The sequence below is a fragment of the Lytechinus variegatus genome, chromosome 15, assembly GCF_018143015.1.
Source record: "Lytechinus variegatus isolate NC3 chromosome 15, Lvar_3.0, whole genome shotgun sequence".
Lineage (NCBI taxonomy): Eukaryota > Metazoa > Echinodermata > Echinoidea > Temnopleuroida > Toxopneustidae > Lytechinus > Lytechinus variegatus.
In genome coordinates, this window is record NC_054754.1 from 30510201 (window position 1) to 30524422 (window position 14222).

At 38.4% G+C, this 14222-nt stretch overlaps 1 protein-coding gene across 1 annotated transcript; it reads left to right on the forward strand.

The window, feature by feature from the left end:
• The first annotated feature begins 3397 nt into the window (after positions 1-3397).
• Positions 3398-11044, forward strand: LOC121428671 (carbohydrate sulfotransferase 3-like). The gene is made up of 3 exons (XM_041625463.1): positions 3398-3519; positions 6716-8459; positions 8882-11044. The coding sequence occupies exons 2-3, from the start codon at positions 7382-7384 to the stop codon at positions 9361-9363; spliced, it is 1560 nt and encodes a 519-aa protein (XP_041481397.1). The 5' UTR covers positions 3398-3519; positions 6716-7381; the 3' UTR covers positions 9364-11044.
• Positions 11045-14222: the final 3178 nt, after the last annotated feature.

Here is a 14222-nt window from a genome sequence, read left to right on the forward strand (position 1 = left end):
TTTTTGTATCCTTTACCAACACTATCCACGAGCTTTAATATTCCGGGATTGGCGGAGTGAGGATTTCACAAGTAGGGGAGGGGAGGGGAATGGGGGCGGAGTCTCGCGAAATGTGCATGACTATAAAAAAAAAGCATTAAAAAAAATCCACCCTGAAGAGGGTACTACGTCCGCTATGGCACACCCTAGATCCGCCATTGGGATGTGATTTCCTTGTAGGCCTTGCTTGCTTATCGGGAAACGAGGCATCTGGAATCAAAATTACGTTTGACTTTGAACGACCGTGCGAACCCTGATGATAAATCCATGTTCATATAGACCTACGTCACGACAGAATGTAAGAGCAAGAGTGGATCTACTCCCTCTCACCGTCCATGCTCTAACCATGCGCGTATTCTGGGGGGATTTCGGGGACCGGGCACCCCGTGTAGGCGAAAAGGGGGTGCCAAAAAGAGGAAGGAAGAAAGAAAAAGAAAAGGGTGAGGGAAAAAAGGAGGGAAAAAGGGGGAAAAAAATAGAGAAGGAAGAAAAAAAGGAAAAAGGAGGGAAGAGGGGAAGAGAGAGGAAAAATTTAATATAAGAGCGGGGGCGCCAAATTGAGGTTTGACCTAGGAAGGGCGGCACCAAATTTGATCATACAATCATAATTTTAAAAAAATGTATAGAAAAAAAATTGCAGACAGGTAGATTTCTTTTATACCCAATTTTATGTTCGCATGATAGGGTATGTCATGACAATTTAGTTTTTCATAAGAATATTGCAATAAGTAAGAATAAAAACACGATTTTTCTAGGAATGGTTCAAAGTGGACCTATAACCCCTTTCGCAACCAAACTCTTCATATACTCTTAGGTTGGTTTAACCACTATGGTTTTGGTTAACCTGCCAGTTTAATATTGGTTAAAAGAAATCTGCTTGTAAAATGAATGGATATATTTCTCAACTAACTCGATAGAGATAACATTTCTCATTTTAACAGAAAGCAAAGAAAGCGAAAGTCAACAATTTCCTGTATATTTTCCTCATGATTTACGTCCCAGCAATACCCATGAACTCTCACTTTTTAAACGCTTCCACTCTTTTTCAATCTGTTTAAATGATCGCGGATTGGAAAGGTTTAAAGGGTGAGGTGGGGGCGTGAGGACAATCGCTCTGCCATAAGTCTTGCAGTACCATATAAACATGATAAACGCAAAGTTCTTTTAGGGTGATCTTAATTCTGAAATTCAAGGTTGTTTCTATTCTTTAATTTTTTGTACGAAATGATCTTTAAATGTCCTCTGAAGCCTATATATGCATGAATTTAATTTTGATATTCGTTCCCCGATTCGTTCAAATGAATAAATGGATTTTTACGCACTTTCATTGGAGTAACATTGCCAATCTTTCTTCATCTCCCTAAAGTCCGATGCATTTCCGTTCGAAATCGAGTGGGATTTGATTATTCTTACTTCTGGCGTGAACGATAAATAAGAAAAAGTGTTCAAAGACGTTTTGTCATATATATATCAATACACACCGCTGATGAGTGCAGCATCTAAAAGTGTCCATACTTCACAAAAGCAGCAACCCTTACCCAAATTGAGATCTTCTTGAATTCAATGATGATGGTGATAATAATAGCGCACACGTACTATGACGGTTATGGCGCTAGCTCAACAACAGTTCTCTTGTATGTATAAAAGAATAATGAAGTATGAAAATTAACCTGAAAACCTAAATATTAACCTAAAAACCTAATAAAGATGATTAACCGATTAAAGAATAGACTAGACTTGGCATGATACCTCTTTCATTACGATTATGAATCATTTTATTCCCGCAAACAATGCAATCAACAATCACCTATCAGTTCCACACCAATATTAGTATAAATGATATAAAGTAGGCTAATTCCTTGGGGGAAAAAGGTTGAATCAATATCCGGTAATATCTTTTTCTTATACATTATTTATTTATGTAAAATGCCATTCTGTTCATCTGCATGTTGGGTATAATATACTCTCAATTAATTACTCAATAGTCTCTCAGAAGCGTGGAAATTCCTTGGGGGAAAAAGGTTGAATCAATATCCGGTAATATCTTTTTCTTATACATTATTTATTAATGTAAAATGCCATTCTGTTCATCTGCATGTTGGGTATAATATACTCTCAATTAATTACTCAATAGTCTCTCAGAAGCGTGGAAATTCCTTGGGGGAAAAAGGTTGAATCAATATCCGGTAATATCTTTTTCTTATACATTATTTATTAATGTAAAATGCCATTCTGTTCATCTGCATGTTGGGTATAATATACTCTCAATTAATTACTCAATAGTCTCTCAGAAGCGTGGAAATGATGTTTTAAAGTTCCTTTTGCAAGATTAACAAATATAGGTCGCATTCCACTTGGAATCCAATCAAATCCCTTGCAAATGTAAGATTTCACTCTCCCCAATTATCATTTTCCGGCACTTTTCTCCCCCTCCATAATTTCATAACCATACAGTTCTTACTAATCGGTTTTGAAAATAATATATTCCTAACCATTATACTTTTCAACATACTTTTTCTTATTCAAGTCAAGTCAATTCAAGTCGCAAACTCTGTCACCATTTTCAAATGCAAAAAGAAGGGATGGTTGCTTCTTCTTTTGATAAGCTCCTGTAATTGAAGCAAGATATATGGATTTCAAGGTTTTTTAACTCCAACATAGCTGGCGATTCTTTCGCGATTGCGTTTTTTTCCCCATTATTGTAAATCCGTTGATCTCGAGCAGACGTGACAGATCAGTCAAAGCTTTCCCACAAACGAAACCTATACGTATATCATTGGTAATAATTGAAGGAGATTACATCCCTATATTGTATAATTTTGTAATCGATCAGGGTAAATGATAGCAGAGCACCCCTCGATCACGTTTTGATTTGAATAAGCTTTCAAATCAAGAAAGTATTCCCGATAACTTATTTTAACAGCAGCTTCCAGGGCCCCGTCTAACAAAGAGTTACGATTGATCAGATCAACCTCAAGTATAATGAAATACATCAATATCATCATTTTCATCGTAAGGAAATTCGCACAATGTCCTTTGTAATCAAAGAGAAGCACGCTGAATTTTCAAGAAAAACTATAAAGATAATGAATATACATCATTCTAAACGAACATTCTTTCGAAGAAAAATCGAAGTTGGGGGAGAGGAGAGACCGGGGGGGGGGGGGGGGGGCGGGCAGCCGACCGCTCCCCTATCAAAGCAATACCAATTTATTTTATCATTATTAGCACTATTTTATAATGGACCCCCCTCACTCACAAAATATACACTTTTTATTCTTGGGCGACTACTCTTCTCACTTCGCCAGCTATGCTGCTTTCTTACTACACTGTATTTCGTCTTCTCACACAGGGTTCCTTGACTCCGACATCATTCGATAGCTCCTTGTCTTTCCCTTTTCAGTAGTTGAAAGTTGCAGCCAAAGTGAGCCCATCCATACCTCTGTTGCAGGTATAGGACCACCACATCCAACCTTCCAGGTGGGTGTTTCCTTTCTTCTGGTAAATGAAATTCACCATTAATATTCATTGGTGATTATTTAGCGAGTAAGAAAGGATCATCAGTCGTTCTTAAAGTCGCTCTTAACTTACGAACAGCTATATGAAACGGTCCCAGGACCCCGCTACATTATGGTAACTTTGCCCTCCAACTACCATGGTAACGATGATCAACAGCCAATCAAAATCAAGGATTCCATGAAATTTACACTGCCTGTTTATTAACGATGGAGATACACCTCCCGTCCTTATAAAAAATATATTGTGTCTCCCTAATTATGAAAAGTTATTTTCCATTTGGTTAAACTTTTATGGTAGGATTTTTTTATTCTTTGGAGGGAAGAATTGCTCCTATCTGGCAATAAAAGATTTTCATGATTGTGTTTGTTGTTTTTGTTATTTTTTTTTATTATTATCATTATTACTATTGCTTGTCAGAAAAATTCTTGATAACTCTGCTCATATGTTCCCTTCTATATGAATATTGTATCCGTACGAATCTTAACCGTCCAATAAAATGAATCCTCTCTTCGATTGCATGTAGGCTAATCTCAATCTTTCATATTATGGAATGTCATAGAATAACCAAAAAGGAAAAAAAAAGAAACGGAAATTGTAAACCGCAGCGATTATGATGATCTGTATGTGTCTCATTTCCCCCATGGCACTTTTATGTTTTCAACATTATTTTAAAGAGTTTCATACCAAAGGGCCCGGGGGGGGGGCACTCAGTATATAATGCAAAGTGGGTATGTGCCGCGGAGGGGACCCCCATTTTCACACTCAAATTTCCGTTCCAAGGCATAGCATTTTTGCCTTGTTGAGAAAAAGAACAAAGAAAGCCGCTCCAAGGCATAGCATTTTCTTCTTATCGAGAAAAAAGAAGAGAGAAATCCGCTCCAAAGCTTCGCATATTTTTCGTTACGCCGCTCCGATCGCATTGAATGAGCTGCAATTTTGGTGAAAAGCGGCCGCAGAACTCCCCCCCGCGGAGGCCGCGCTAGCTGCATCATGCACGCATGACCATTCCATAGGGATGCATACGCACTCACACGCTGGCGATCCGTTCCAAGGACCCCCGTTTTCACAAACATTTGTCGTTCCGAAGCCCGTTCCGAGGACCCTCCTTTTTACAATAAGCCCGCTCCAAGGCCCCCGTTTTTTGTCTCGCCCGCGGCACACCCCACCACTTTTTTGGTCGAGTGCCCCCCCCCCCGGGCCAAAGGGCTCTGGTTCAACATGTTAAATGGAGTATAGCTCAGTTAGGGTTGGTTGTCGCAGCAGATCAATGTTTTATTGTAGCTTCTGTCAGTAGTTCATCTAATTTCATTGATAACATAACATCCGTTCCAAGTAGATGATGTGATGCATTGATGATTTACCATTATAATCATGAAAATGAACCTGTTCTAAAAGAAAATTGAATAAAAAAAGAATTGGAAAAATCTGCTGCTTACCTATTCAGGTCGAATTAATAATTATGACGTCTCATATTTATAGTCTTGGTAAATATGATTTGGCTGATTATATTGCTTTAATTCACTATGTTCTTTATTCCTGCACTACCTGTTTAGTTACTTCTCTCCCTCTCCCTGTATTTCTCCCTCTCTCCCCCTCTCCCCTCTCTCCTTTTCTCTCTTGTTAACATAATCATGATCAAGTTGAAGCTATGGATGTCTTTCGCATAGTCGTAATGATCTATTATATATCACGCATCCGATTATTTATCTTTGCTAACATTAATGTGCTTATGACTGGTATTGAATATTAATATAAAGGCCCGTCATTGTTTTTGAGATAAAAGGATAGTTTATCAAAAGGATCTACATCAATCATCATGTATACTAGACATTATTATTATTATTATTACAAGAATAATTACACGCGCTTGTTACCACGGTTACAGTTGAAACAATCTAAACGTTATAGTTTGAGGTAATTCATGCGTGCATGTTCTAGACGGTGTAAATTACTTGTATAATATATGTATCATGATTAATGGCTATTCATCAATGTATGGATCTTTATTAGGAAAATATTCACTGTTATTCTCTGAAGAAAAAAAAAGCTAATGTAGAAACGGGATTTAATTCTGCACAATTTGCTATCAAGATCAATTTGTTTGCTATCACGAAAAATGAGATGAAAAAAATAGCAATTATGTTTTTGAGATGTTTGAACTCCCGTACAAGCATGGCGCGTGTGTTCGTGAACTGGCAATTTGACAAACATGGCAAATATGGATAATGATGTTTGAGGAACATGGGACGCTAATTGAAAAGGATGCTCCAACAAATAGTAGTCATAAATTTAGAAAATTATAGAGAATTTAATAAAACGAATGATTAACCCTTGTTTGACAGAATTAGAGCATACCCAGTTTTGTAAATACGTACTCTTCTACTTTAGAGTGTCCTTAGTTGTCAATCTTTTCTAATTGGATTTCCGTGCGATGATATTTCTATTAGGTTATCACATAATCTCGTATAAAAGTTATCCAAGCATAACCACCAAGGCCCGTATTCTGAAGTCGGGTTTAACTTAAACTCGGGTTTAAAGTTATGGTTTAAGTATGGATAGCCAATTTGCTACATAAATCATTAACAGTAGAGATATATTTCACCTCATTTGGTTCTCAAATCATTCATAATTGTGTTGGAAGTATAAATAGATGATTGTCTTCACCATCGATGAATCAGGAAAGAGCACAGTAAACATAAGAAACATACAACTTAATAAACAATTTTGAGACTTTTGGCTTTCCATAATTATAGCACAGAGTTAGACCATGGTCTGAGTCAAACCCGATTTCAAAATACGGGCCCAAGCGTTTAAACCGAAAATATCAAGTTTCATTGAGAGAAATGTGAAATATTTAAATTACAGTAGGTTTCGACCGGTTCCAAAAAGTATGTGTTTGTGTGAAGGTTTGTCTGTACATGTTTGACTAAATTACTAATGCTTCAATGGAAGTGTTATCATAAATATTGCTCTACTCTTTGGTTGACCAAACTCAATTATGGATGTGTAGTTTATATCTGTGTGTATGAGGAATGAGTGTGGGTGGGTGTGTGCATGAAAGGTGATGGAGGTGTGTGCAGGTCTTCATGTTTTGTAATATTTACCATTCGAAATTACATCCCTAATAATCATTATTTCTCTTCATATTATTGCACAGGATGCTGTCAAATAACTGTCATTTGAGGAGAGCATTCTTGAACTTGGCAAGTGTTTGGATGACATCATCACCATGAACCCCCAGCGGAGTCCAGACATGAACTGATATGCGGAAGCCCGTCGTACAGTCAATGTTTTGGTCGTTTGCCCTGCTCAGAAACGTAGCCAAGCAGGTGCTCAAAGTTACTGAGAATCATTACCGGATATCAGAGAGAGAGAATGTTCGTCGACGTCAAATGATCTACCAGGTGTTAGAGCATAATGTTAATTAGTTCATAGGTGTGTCTTTTAAAGATAAAAAAATGACTTTGCACTTCAATGCTGAATGTTTTGATTTAACTTTGGCCGCTGCCGTCCTGATTCAATCCAGGAAATGATTTGTCATACTATGAGTTTCAATGACAACGGGACCGTCCAGACAGATTGGTTACATGATAGCGATTGTAGATGATCAAAGAATACGTAATCGTCAGTAAAATCCTTATAATTAACTTGTGATGCGAAAATTATGCACTCGCGATTGAGCAACAACATCAACCAGACAATATAGCGAGGATGTAGGTTACATAGTTATATCGTCACATCGGCTCCTTTTTAATTAACGTTACCAAAGTTGATCATTTCTTTAGCACCATTTGATCTTCATGTGGTGGTCATAGAAAACAACATGGCTGGAACAGAACGGAAATTCGGTCACGGAATTGGGGGGTTAAAAATTATCTCATCAGCCAGTACGTCTCGAATATTTCGATCTTTCCTCGTGTTAATGAGCATACTTCTTGTATTGTTATTTGTTTACTTAAACACGAGTGCCTCTCGTCTTTCAGGAGCGATAAGTGACAACAAATCAATGAGAATACATAGTTATCAAAGAAAAGTGTTTTCCAATGACCATTCCAGACTAGGGGCGTTTGATCAAGGAAACAGACGGATGAGACAGGGGGAGAAAACGGGCCATGTAGCATCCGAGCACAGAACTATCAACCTACCAGGAATAGAACACAGACCGTTAGAACCTAAGATGGAAAATATCCACCTGGGGTACACCTTTGATGAAAATGGGAGACTAAGAGAGGCCATTACATTTGATGAATATGTGGACGTAACGAGCCCAACGGAAGGATTCGTCGCTAAGAGTGACCAATCTGAAGACCTTTCTGCGGGTAGCGTGAAAGGGAAATCTGAACAACCTATTTTCATTGTTATTCTTGCGAGGATGAGAACAGGATCGACCTTGATAGGAGAAATATTTAACCAGAATCCATCTCTGTTTTTTATCTTCGAACCTCTGATATCTATTGATCACTTACTGCGATCGGGCGATGTCAATGTCAGCCAACACAAGGACATATCAACTCAACTCCTGCTTAATTACACCCGGTGTGAATTTCAGGGGAACCTCACACAATCATGGCTGAAGTGGAACGGTGGATCAGTCCGGAGCAACAAGATCGTACCCCTCTGCCAAAGGCCACCGAGACCCCTTAGTAGCTACCGCAATTGCACTCTCATCACCGTGGATGACATGCGCAACATCTGCAGCCAGAATCGCCGACGCTTCTGTATAAAGACGATCCGTGCCGACCTCGACTACTTCAAACCAATGATTGATGCAGGGGTAAATGTAAAGATCATCCACCTAGTTAGGGATCCAAGAGGTACTGCTAATTCGAGGAGACTTTATTACAATTTCAGCAAGCCGCATCTACCAAAAACAACTACAACTGGCCATCCAAGATTTAAAGGTGGGTATGATTATTTGACATTGAATAGTTCAGTTAAAATCTATTTTTTCACATATCTAAAAAAAAACAAATAAAAACGAACAACATATACCGTACGAATCAATGAAATCAATAAAAATTCCATAATAAAATAAAACAACAATGGCTGTTATAAAATTTGGAAAAAATAATATGGTAATGAATGGGATGAAAGCTGAGGGAGTAGCAAAAAGCCAATAAGGTACGGACTTGTAGGTCTACAGTTACATAAAATTCATTGATGTTGAATGTCTATTCAAGCAAAGCAAAATGAAGTAAAATATGGCAACAGTAACGTTTCCATTTTCAAAAACTCTGATCCATGCGATTTTCTTCCGATGAGTGCATGTCGAAACGCTTAAGCATTTAAGGCTATTTTACTTATCTATTCTTTCTCCTACAAGGTAAACTCGATGCCCTAGGACTATTGGGCGACTACCCAGACCACGTGGTGCATACCATTCCCCGCCTTTGTCAGTGGACCAGAGATTCCATCCGCCAAGTCCAAAACGAGAGGCCGTCATGGCTTCGCAACCGATATAAATTAGTCCGCTACGAGGACTTTGCTCTTGACCCGCTTGGTGCCGCACGCCGGATCTATGACTTCGTTGGTCTCGAGTTTCCACCCGCTGTCATCGAATGGATCTTGACCAATACACGATCTAATGATCAACGGAGTGTCAAGCTCTTCAGCACGCACAAGAATTCCATCGAGACGGCGTACCGTTGGAGACAGTCTCTTCGTCCGTTGCAGGTTCGGCAGGTCGAACAGATATGCCATACAACCATGAAGCTCTTAGGGTACAAGGAGGCAAAAAGCGTATGGGATATTGCCAATATGGATGTTAATTTGTTGGATCCCTTGCCGATTCCAGACACATTTTGAGAACCATCAAGCAGCAGAGACTTATCTATGGCAGTCGTTTGGTTCATAATATTATGGCAATTGACGTCAATAAGAAGTACATCAACGCAGTCAATCTGCACACCTGCTAACGACTATACGCCGTCAAAGGGTTACCCTGTATAAAGAAGACCAAATAAATGAATAAACGCCGTTCACGTTTTTGATGGGTGAAGAAATCATTGCATTGAACATTGAGTGTACTAGATTATAAAGGAGACAGGAAAGTCGATGTGAAATCGTTATCGAATTAAGCGCCAAAACGATAAAGTGTTCCTTGATCAGTGCAGAAATTATGACCAGGGATTACGACATAACGTATGAGCTCATTAAGCCCAAGTTTTGCACTCCACTGGAAATCTGACTGATTGCTGAATTTGAGTGCATGATAAATGAAACCTTTTACGGCATAATTATGGTCGGCAGACCATTCTGAAGAACGTATTCCAATGGAAATCGTGATAATATATTAATCTGATACATCTGACAGCAATAGTAGAAATATAGTATAGTAAAGGACGATGCCAGTTCGTTTTGATATGTCGAGGGGCATGGTGACAACAAAATAATGTTGACGTCGATTTGCTTTAAAAATATATGTGGAGAGTTAAAGTTACAAAAAAAAACCTTTCCAGTACTCTTTCTTCTTCTTTTGATCCTCGATTTCCTTTTCTTTTACTTTCACCATTGCTTTCATCACTCGAAAAATCATATTGGGTAATTGCACCATGCATCCCCTTGTAGCACTGTCCCTAATGATAAGTTAAAAAACAATGATCTGAGGGTGTCGATTCTTTTGATCGCTCATCAAGCCGAATCGAATGCGTGATAATTTTTTTTGTGGCGTGTCATGCTGTTCCATGTATTTTGAGCTTTGTGGGTTGGTATAACCGTAGTTTCATACGCCGTGCAAGTAAGTTCTGTAAAGGATCAATAGAAAGAGGCTAGAGGTAGAAGTTTTAGCAATTGTTCATACCACCATGCAAACCTAACAGCATCTCGGTCTGTATTTGCCTTTCTAAACCGAGTCAGTTGAGCGGAATCATTAGCAAAAATGCGGATGCAAATTTTCTTTCTTTCAAAGATGTACCAAACCATATTGCTATTTTGAGAAATGTCATTTCGCCAAGTGAGAGATGAAAATTAGGGGACAGAATACCTGAAAATCATTATATTTTGCGTATATTCTTTTCTCAAGCATGGTTATCATATTACGATAATTCAATTCTTTTCATTTTTCTATATCATGAGCAACAAGGATTCAAGTCAGGCCTTTATTTCAGATTATATGAATGCATCATTGTTGCTTATCTATCACATACGTCATGTAATTGTACCTATAATATTCGGATCTTACAACCAAGAACAAGGTAAAGGTTTTAAATAGTTTTATCACACTGTAACCAAACAGGGTTTTGGAAAGGTCCCTTGTTGTAGAAAATTTAATGTGCGTTTACTTAAGTTACAAGGCGTTTCTTTACATTTAGAGTATTAGCTTAACTCGAGTGTTACTTGTTACTCGATTTTAGAAAGGCATCCGGCTCTGTGTCAAATGTCGCCAAGGTGATCCTTTGTCATGACATTGTCTTCATTAATCGCATCGAATTCATCAAATTATTTATCTGGATGAATTATCAATGAAAAACATTCAAGCTTTCATTATTTACACGTTGGGAAAACAGAAAGCATTTTATTTTGTTCGAAACGAAAGTTAAGTTATACACACGATTTCAAGGTTTCATATAATAATCAGGTAATTGACAGAAAAGATTCAGTGAAATATCTGGGAATTAATTTAACAAGTAACCTATCATGGACGGGTTTGGTAGACTCAATCGTCAAAAAGGCAAATTCGCGCTTGAAATTTTTGTATAGATATCAAACCTGTTTGAATATGAAGTCTAGACGTATTTTATGCTTTGCTTTGATACAATGTCTATTTGACTATGCTAATGCGGCTTGGTACGGTAGCCTGGGTATTACGGATAAGAAAAAGCTTAGAATAATCCAAAATAAAATTGTGAGATACATAAATGTTTTAGGACCAAGAGCACATGTCGGATGTAATGAACTTGAAAGGGCAGGATTACTTCATGTAGATCACAGATCACAACAATTAGTATTACACCATGTGCATAAAATATTCTATTCGGATACATTAGATCATTATATAGCAAATAATTTGGGGACATCCCGATAGACCGCGGGTCCGATAGACCGCGGGTCCGATAGTCCGCGGGTCCGATAGACCGCGGGTCCGATAGTCCGCGGGTCCGATAGACCGCGGGTCCGTTAGACCGCGGGTCCGATAGACCGCGGGTCCGATAGTCCGCAGTGCTTGTAAAAGTATGATCAGATATATCAAATGTCATCGAGAGGTCCAAAGGTCAAATGATACGAGACCATGGGGTTCTATCAGGTGCGGATCCATGGGGGGCGAGGGGGAACTGCCTCCCCCCCCCCCCGCTCAAAAAAGAGGGGGAGAGGGGAAAAGGAGAGAATAAAAAGAAAGAGGGAGAAAGATGGGAAAAGAAGATAATAGAAAAGAGAGTAAGAAGAGGGGGAAAGGAAAGACAAAGAAAAAGGGAGAAGAACAGAGAAAAAAAGAGAGGAGGGGAAAAGGAAGAGAAGAAAAGAAAGCTAGGAGAAAGGAATAGGAGGGAAAAAAGAAGAAAAAAAAGAGGAAGGAAGAGAAGAATATTCAAATCGAAAGGAAGATGGGAAGAAAAATAAGAAAAAGGAGAGAGGGAGGAAGAGGGGAAAAGAAGAGAATAAAAAGAGAGAGTGGAAGGGGGAGGGAGAGAAGAAAAAAAATAAAAGAAAAAAGGGGAAAGAAAAAAAGAAAGAGGGATAAGTAATGGAGGAAAGAGAAAAAAAGAGGAAGAGGGAAAAGAAAGAAAAGAAAAGAAAGGAAAATAATAAGAAAAAATAGGTAGAGAATAATATTTAAAAAAGAGAAAGATGGGAAGAAAGATAGGACAAAGAGAGATGGAAATGAATGTCCCATTGGGGGATTTGAAATCTCATCGTTTTAGGTTGGAATATCAAAAATTTTCAGTTTAATCGTTGAAATATGTATCGTCTTAATGACTAACTTTTCGACCAGTCCATAATATTCAACATTTCTGCTCGCGCTTCGCGCTCGTGGTAATTATCTAGTTACATACGCGTCCTGTTCAGGTTCACAAACATTGCCCAGAATGTTAAATTTTCAGGACAATATACATGAAATTTATTTTTTAGCTTACGTAATTATGGCTTATGAGATTCTAACACATTTATGTTGCTTATAAAGTAAATCTAGAAAATGACTGTTAGGACATGGGCGTTTGCCCCCCCCCCCACAAAAAAGAGAGAATCAAGGGTAAGAAAAAATGGAGAGAAAAAGAAAGGGATTAGGATGAAATATACTATTATTTTCCAAATATTATGTCAAAATCTATCACAACCTTGTATTTTTTTAATAAGTGTCAACATATTTGCATGCCCGCTTCGCTCACTGCCAACTTCTTATTAATTTTATGCGATACGCCATATCGAGCCCCCTCGAAATTGTTGGCTCATTACGGCACTTGGACAAATCAACTTTGAGCGGCTGATCGGGGAAAATATGGGTGAAAAAATGGCCCCTCCCCCTATTGGCGGAAGCTGGGTCCGACCCCTGACTAAGGCTTTCAGGATAAAATACAGGAAAATTCTTTTAAAAAAAATCAGATCGCGCTTCGCGTTAAATTCTCATTATTTATTTAGGCCTTGTGAGATACCTCAATGTGTTTTTCAAGAATAAAATCTCTGATTTTCTTCAACGTCTATCCCCCCCCCCATTTCATTTATTTTTTTTTTATCTTGGTGCCCTCGGCCCTCCCTTCTGCACCCATGCTGAATAAATGCGCCACTGATGAGGATAATTAGTCGAGATTGCAAATTTCCTGAAGTTATCATTAATAATATTGAAGGGTATACTGAAACAACAATACAGAAACTACAGCTACCGTTCACAATATTCTAGTAGGGCCTACTCTGATGAGAAGTTAAACCAAATTGAAACCACCCAAAATCACTCGTGCTTCGCGCTCCCATTGACATTACATCATGGGCGGAAATCCCAGGGGGACAGGGGGGACGTGTTCCACCTACTCAAAATAGTAGGGGGGACACAATATCAAATGTCCCCCTACTATTTTGGTCTTTGATAATCATAGAAATACATCGTTCTAAATCGAAATAAAACATGTATTTTAGGACAAGATGACCTTACTTTGACGATGATAACCTTTTTTTTTTGCTTGTCATATTTTCCCGCCCCTTGTCCCCATAGGCGGATCCAGGGGGCCGAGCTCCCCCTCCCTCCCCTCTTGGCGGAGCAAAAAGAAAGAAGAAAAAAAAGGAAAGAAAGAAGGAAAAAAGAGGAAAAGGAGAGGATAAAAGAAAGAAAAGGACGACGAAGGCATGAAATAAGATGAGGGGAATACTTGGAAAATAAAAAGAATCTTTCGTTCACCTATATAGAACTTTCCCTCGCGCTTCGAGCTCACATTGCCTATTAGGTGATTTACATATCTTGTTCAATATGGAGTTTGAATATCAAGTTTGGAAGTCAATATACAACACATATTTCACCTCGGAAATCGAACTTTCATTATGTTGTGTGATTTACAAATTGGTTTTTAAATAGTGCTCTGTAAAAGTGTCAATTTTATGGTTTGAATTTTAACATTTGCTGCTTGCGCTACGCGCTCGCAAATTTTGATTTATCAGGCACCTATATTTTCGTGTATTCCATAAAGTTTTCAAAATATCCCTTTTCTGGTCTGATTGTTAAGGCGCATTAGCTAGAGCAC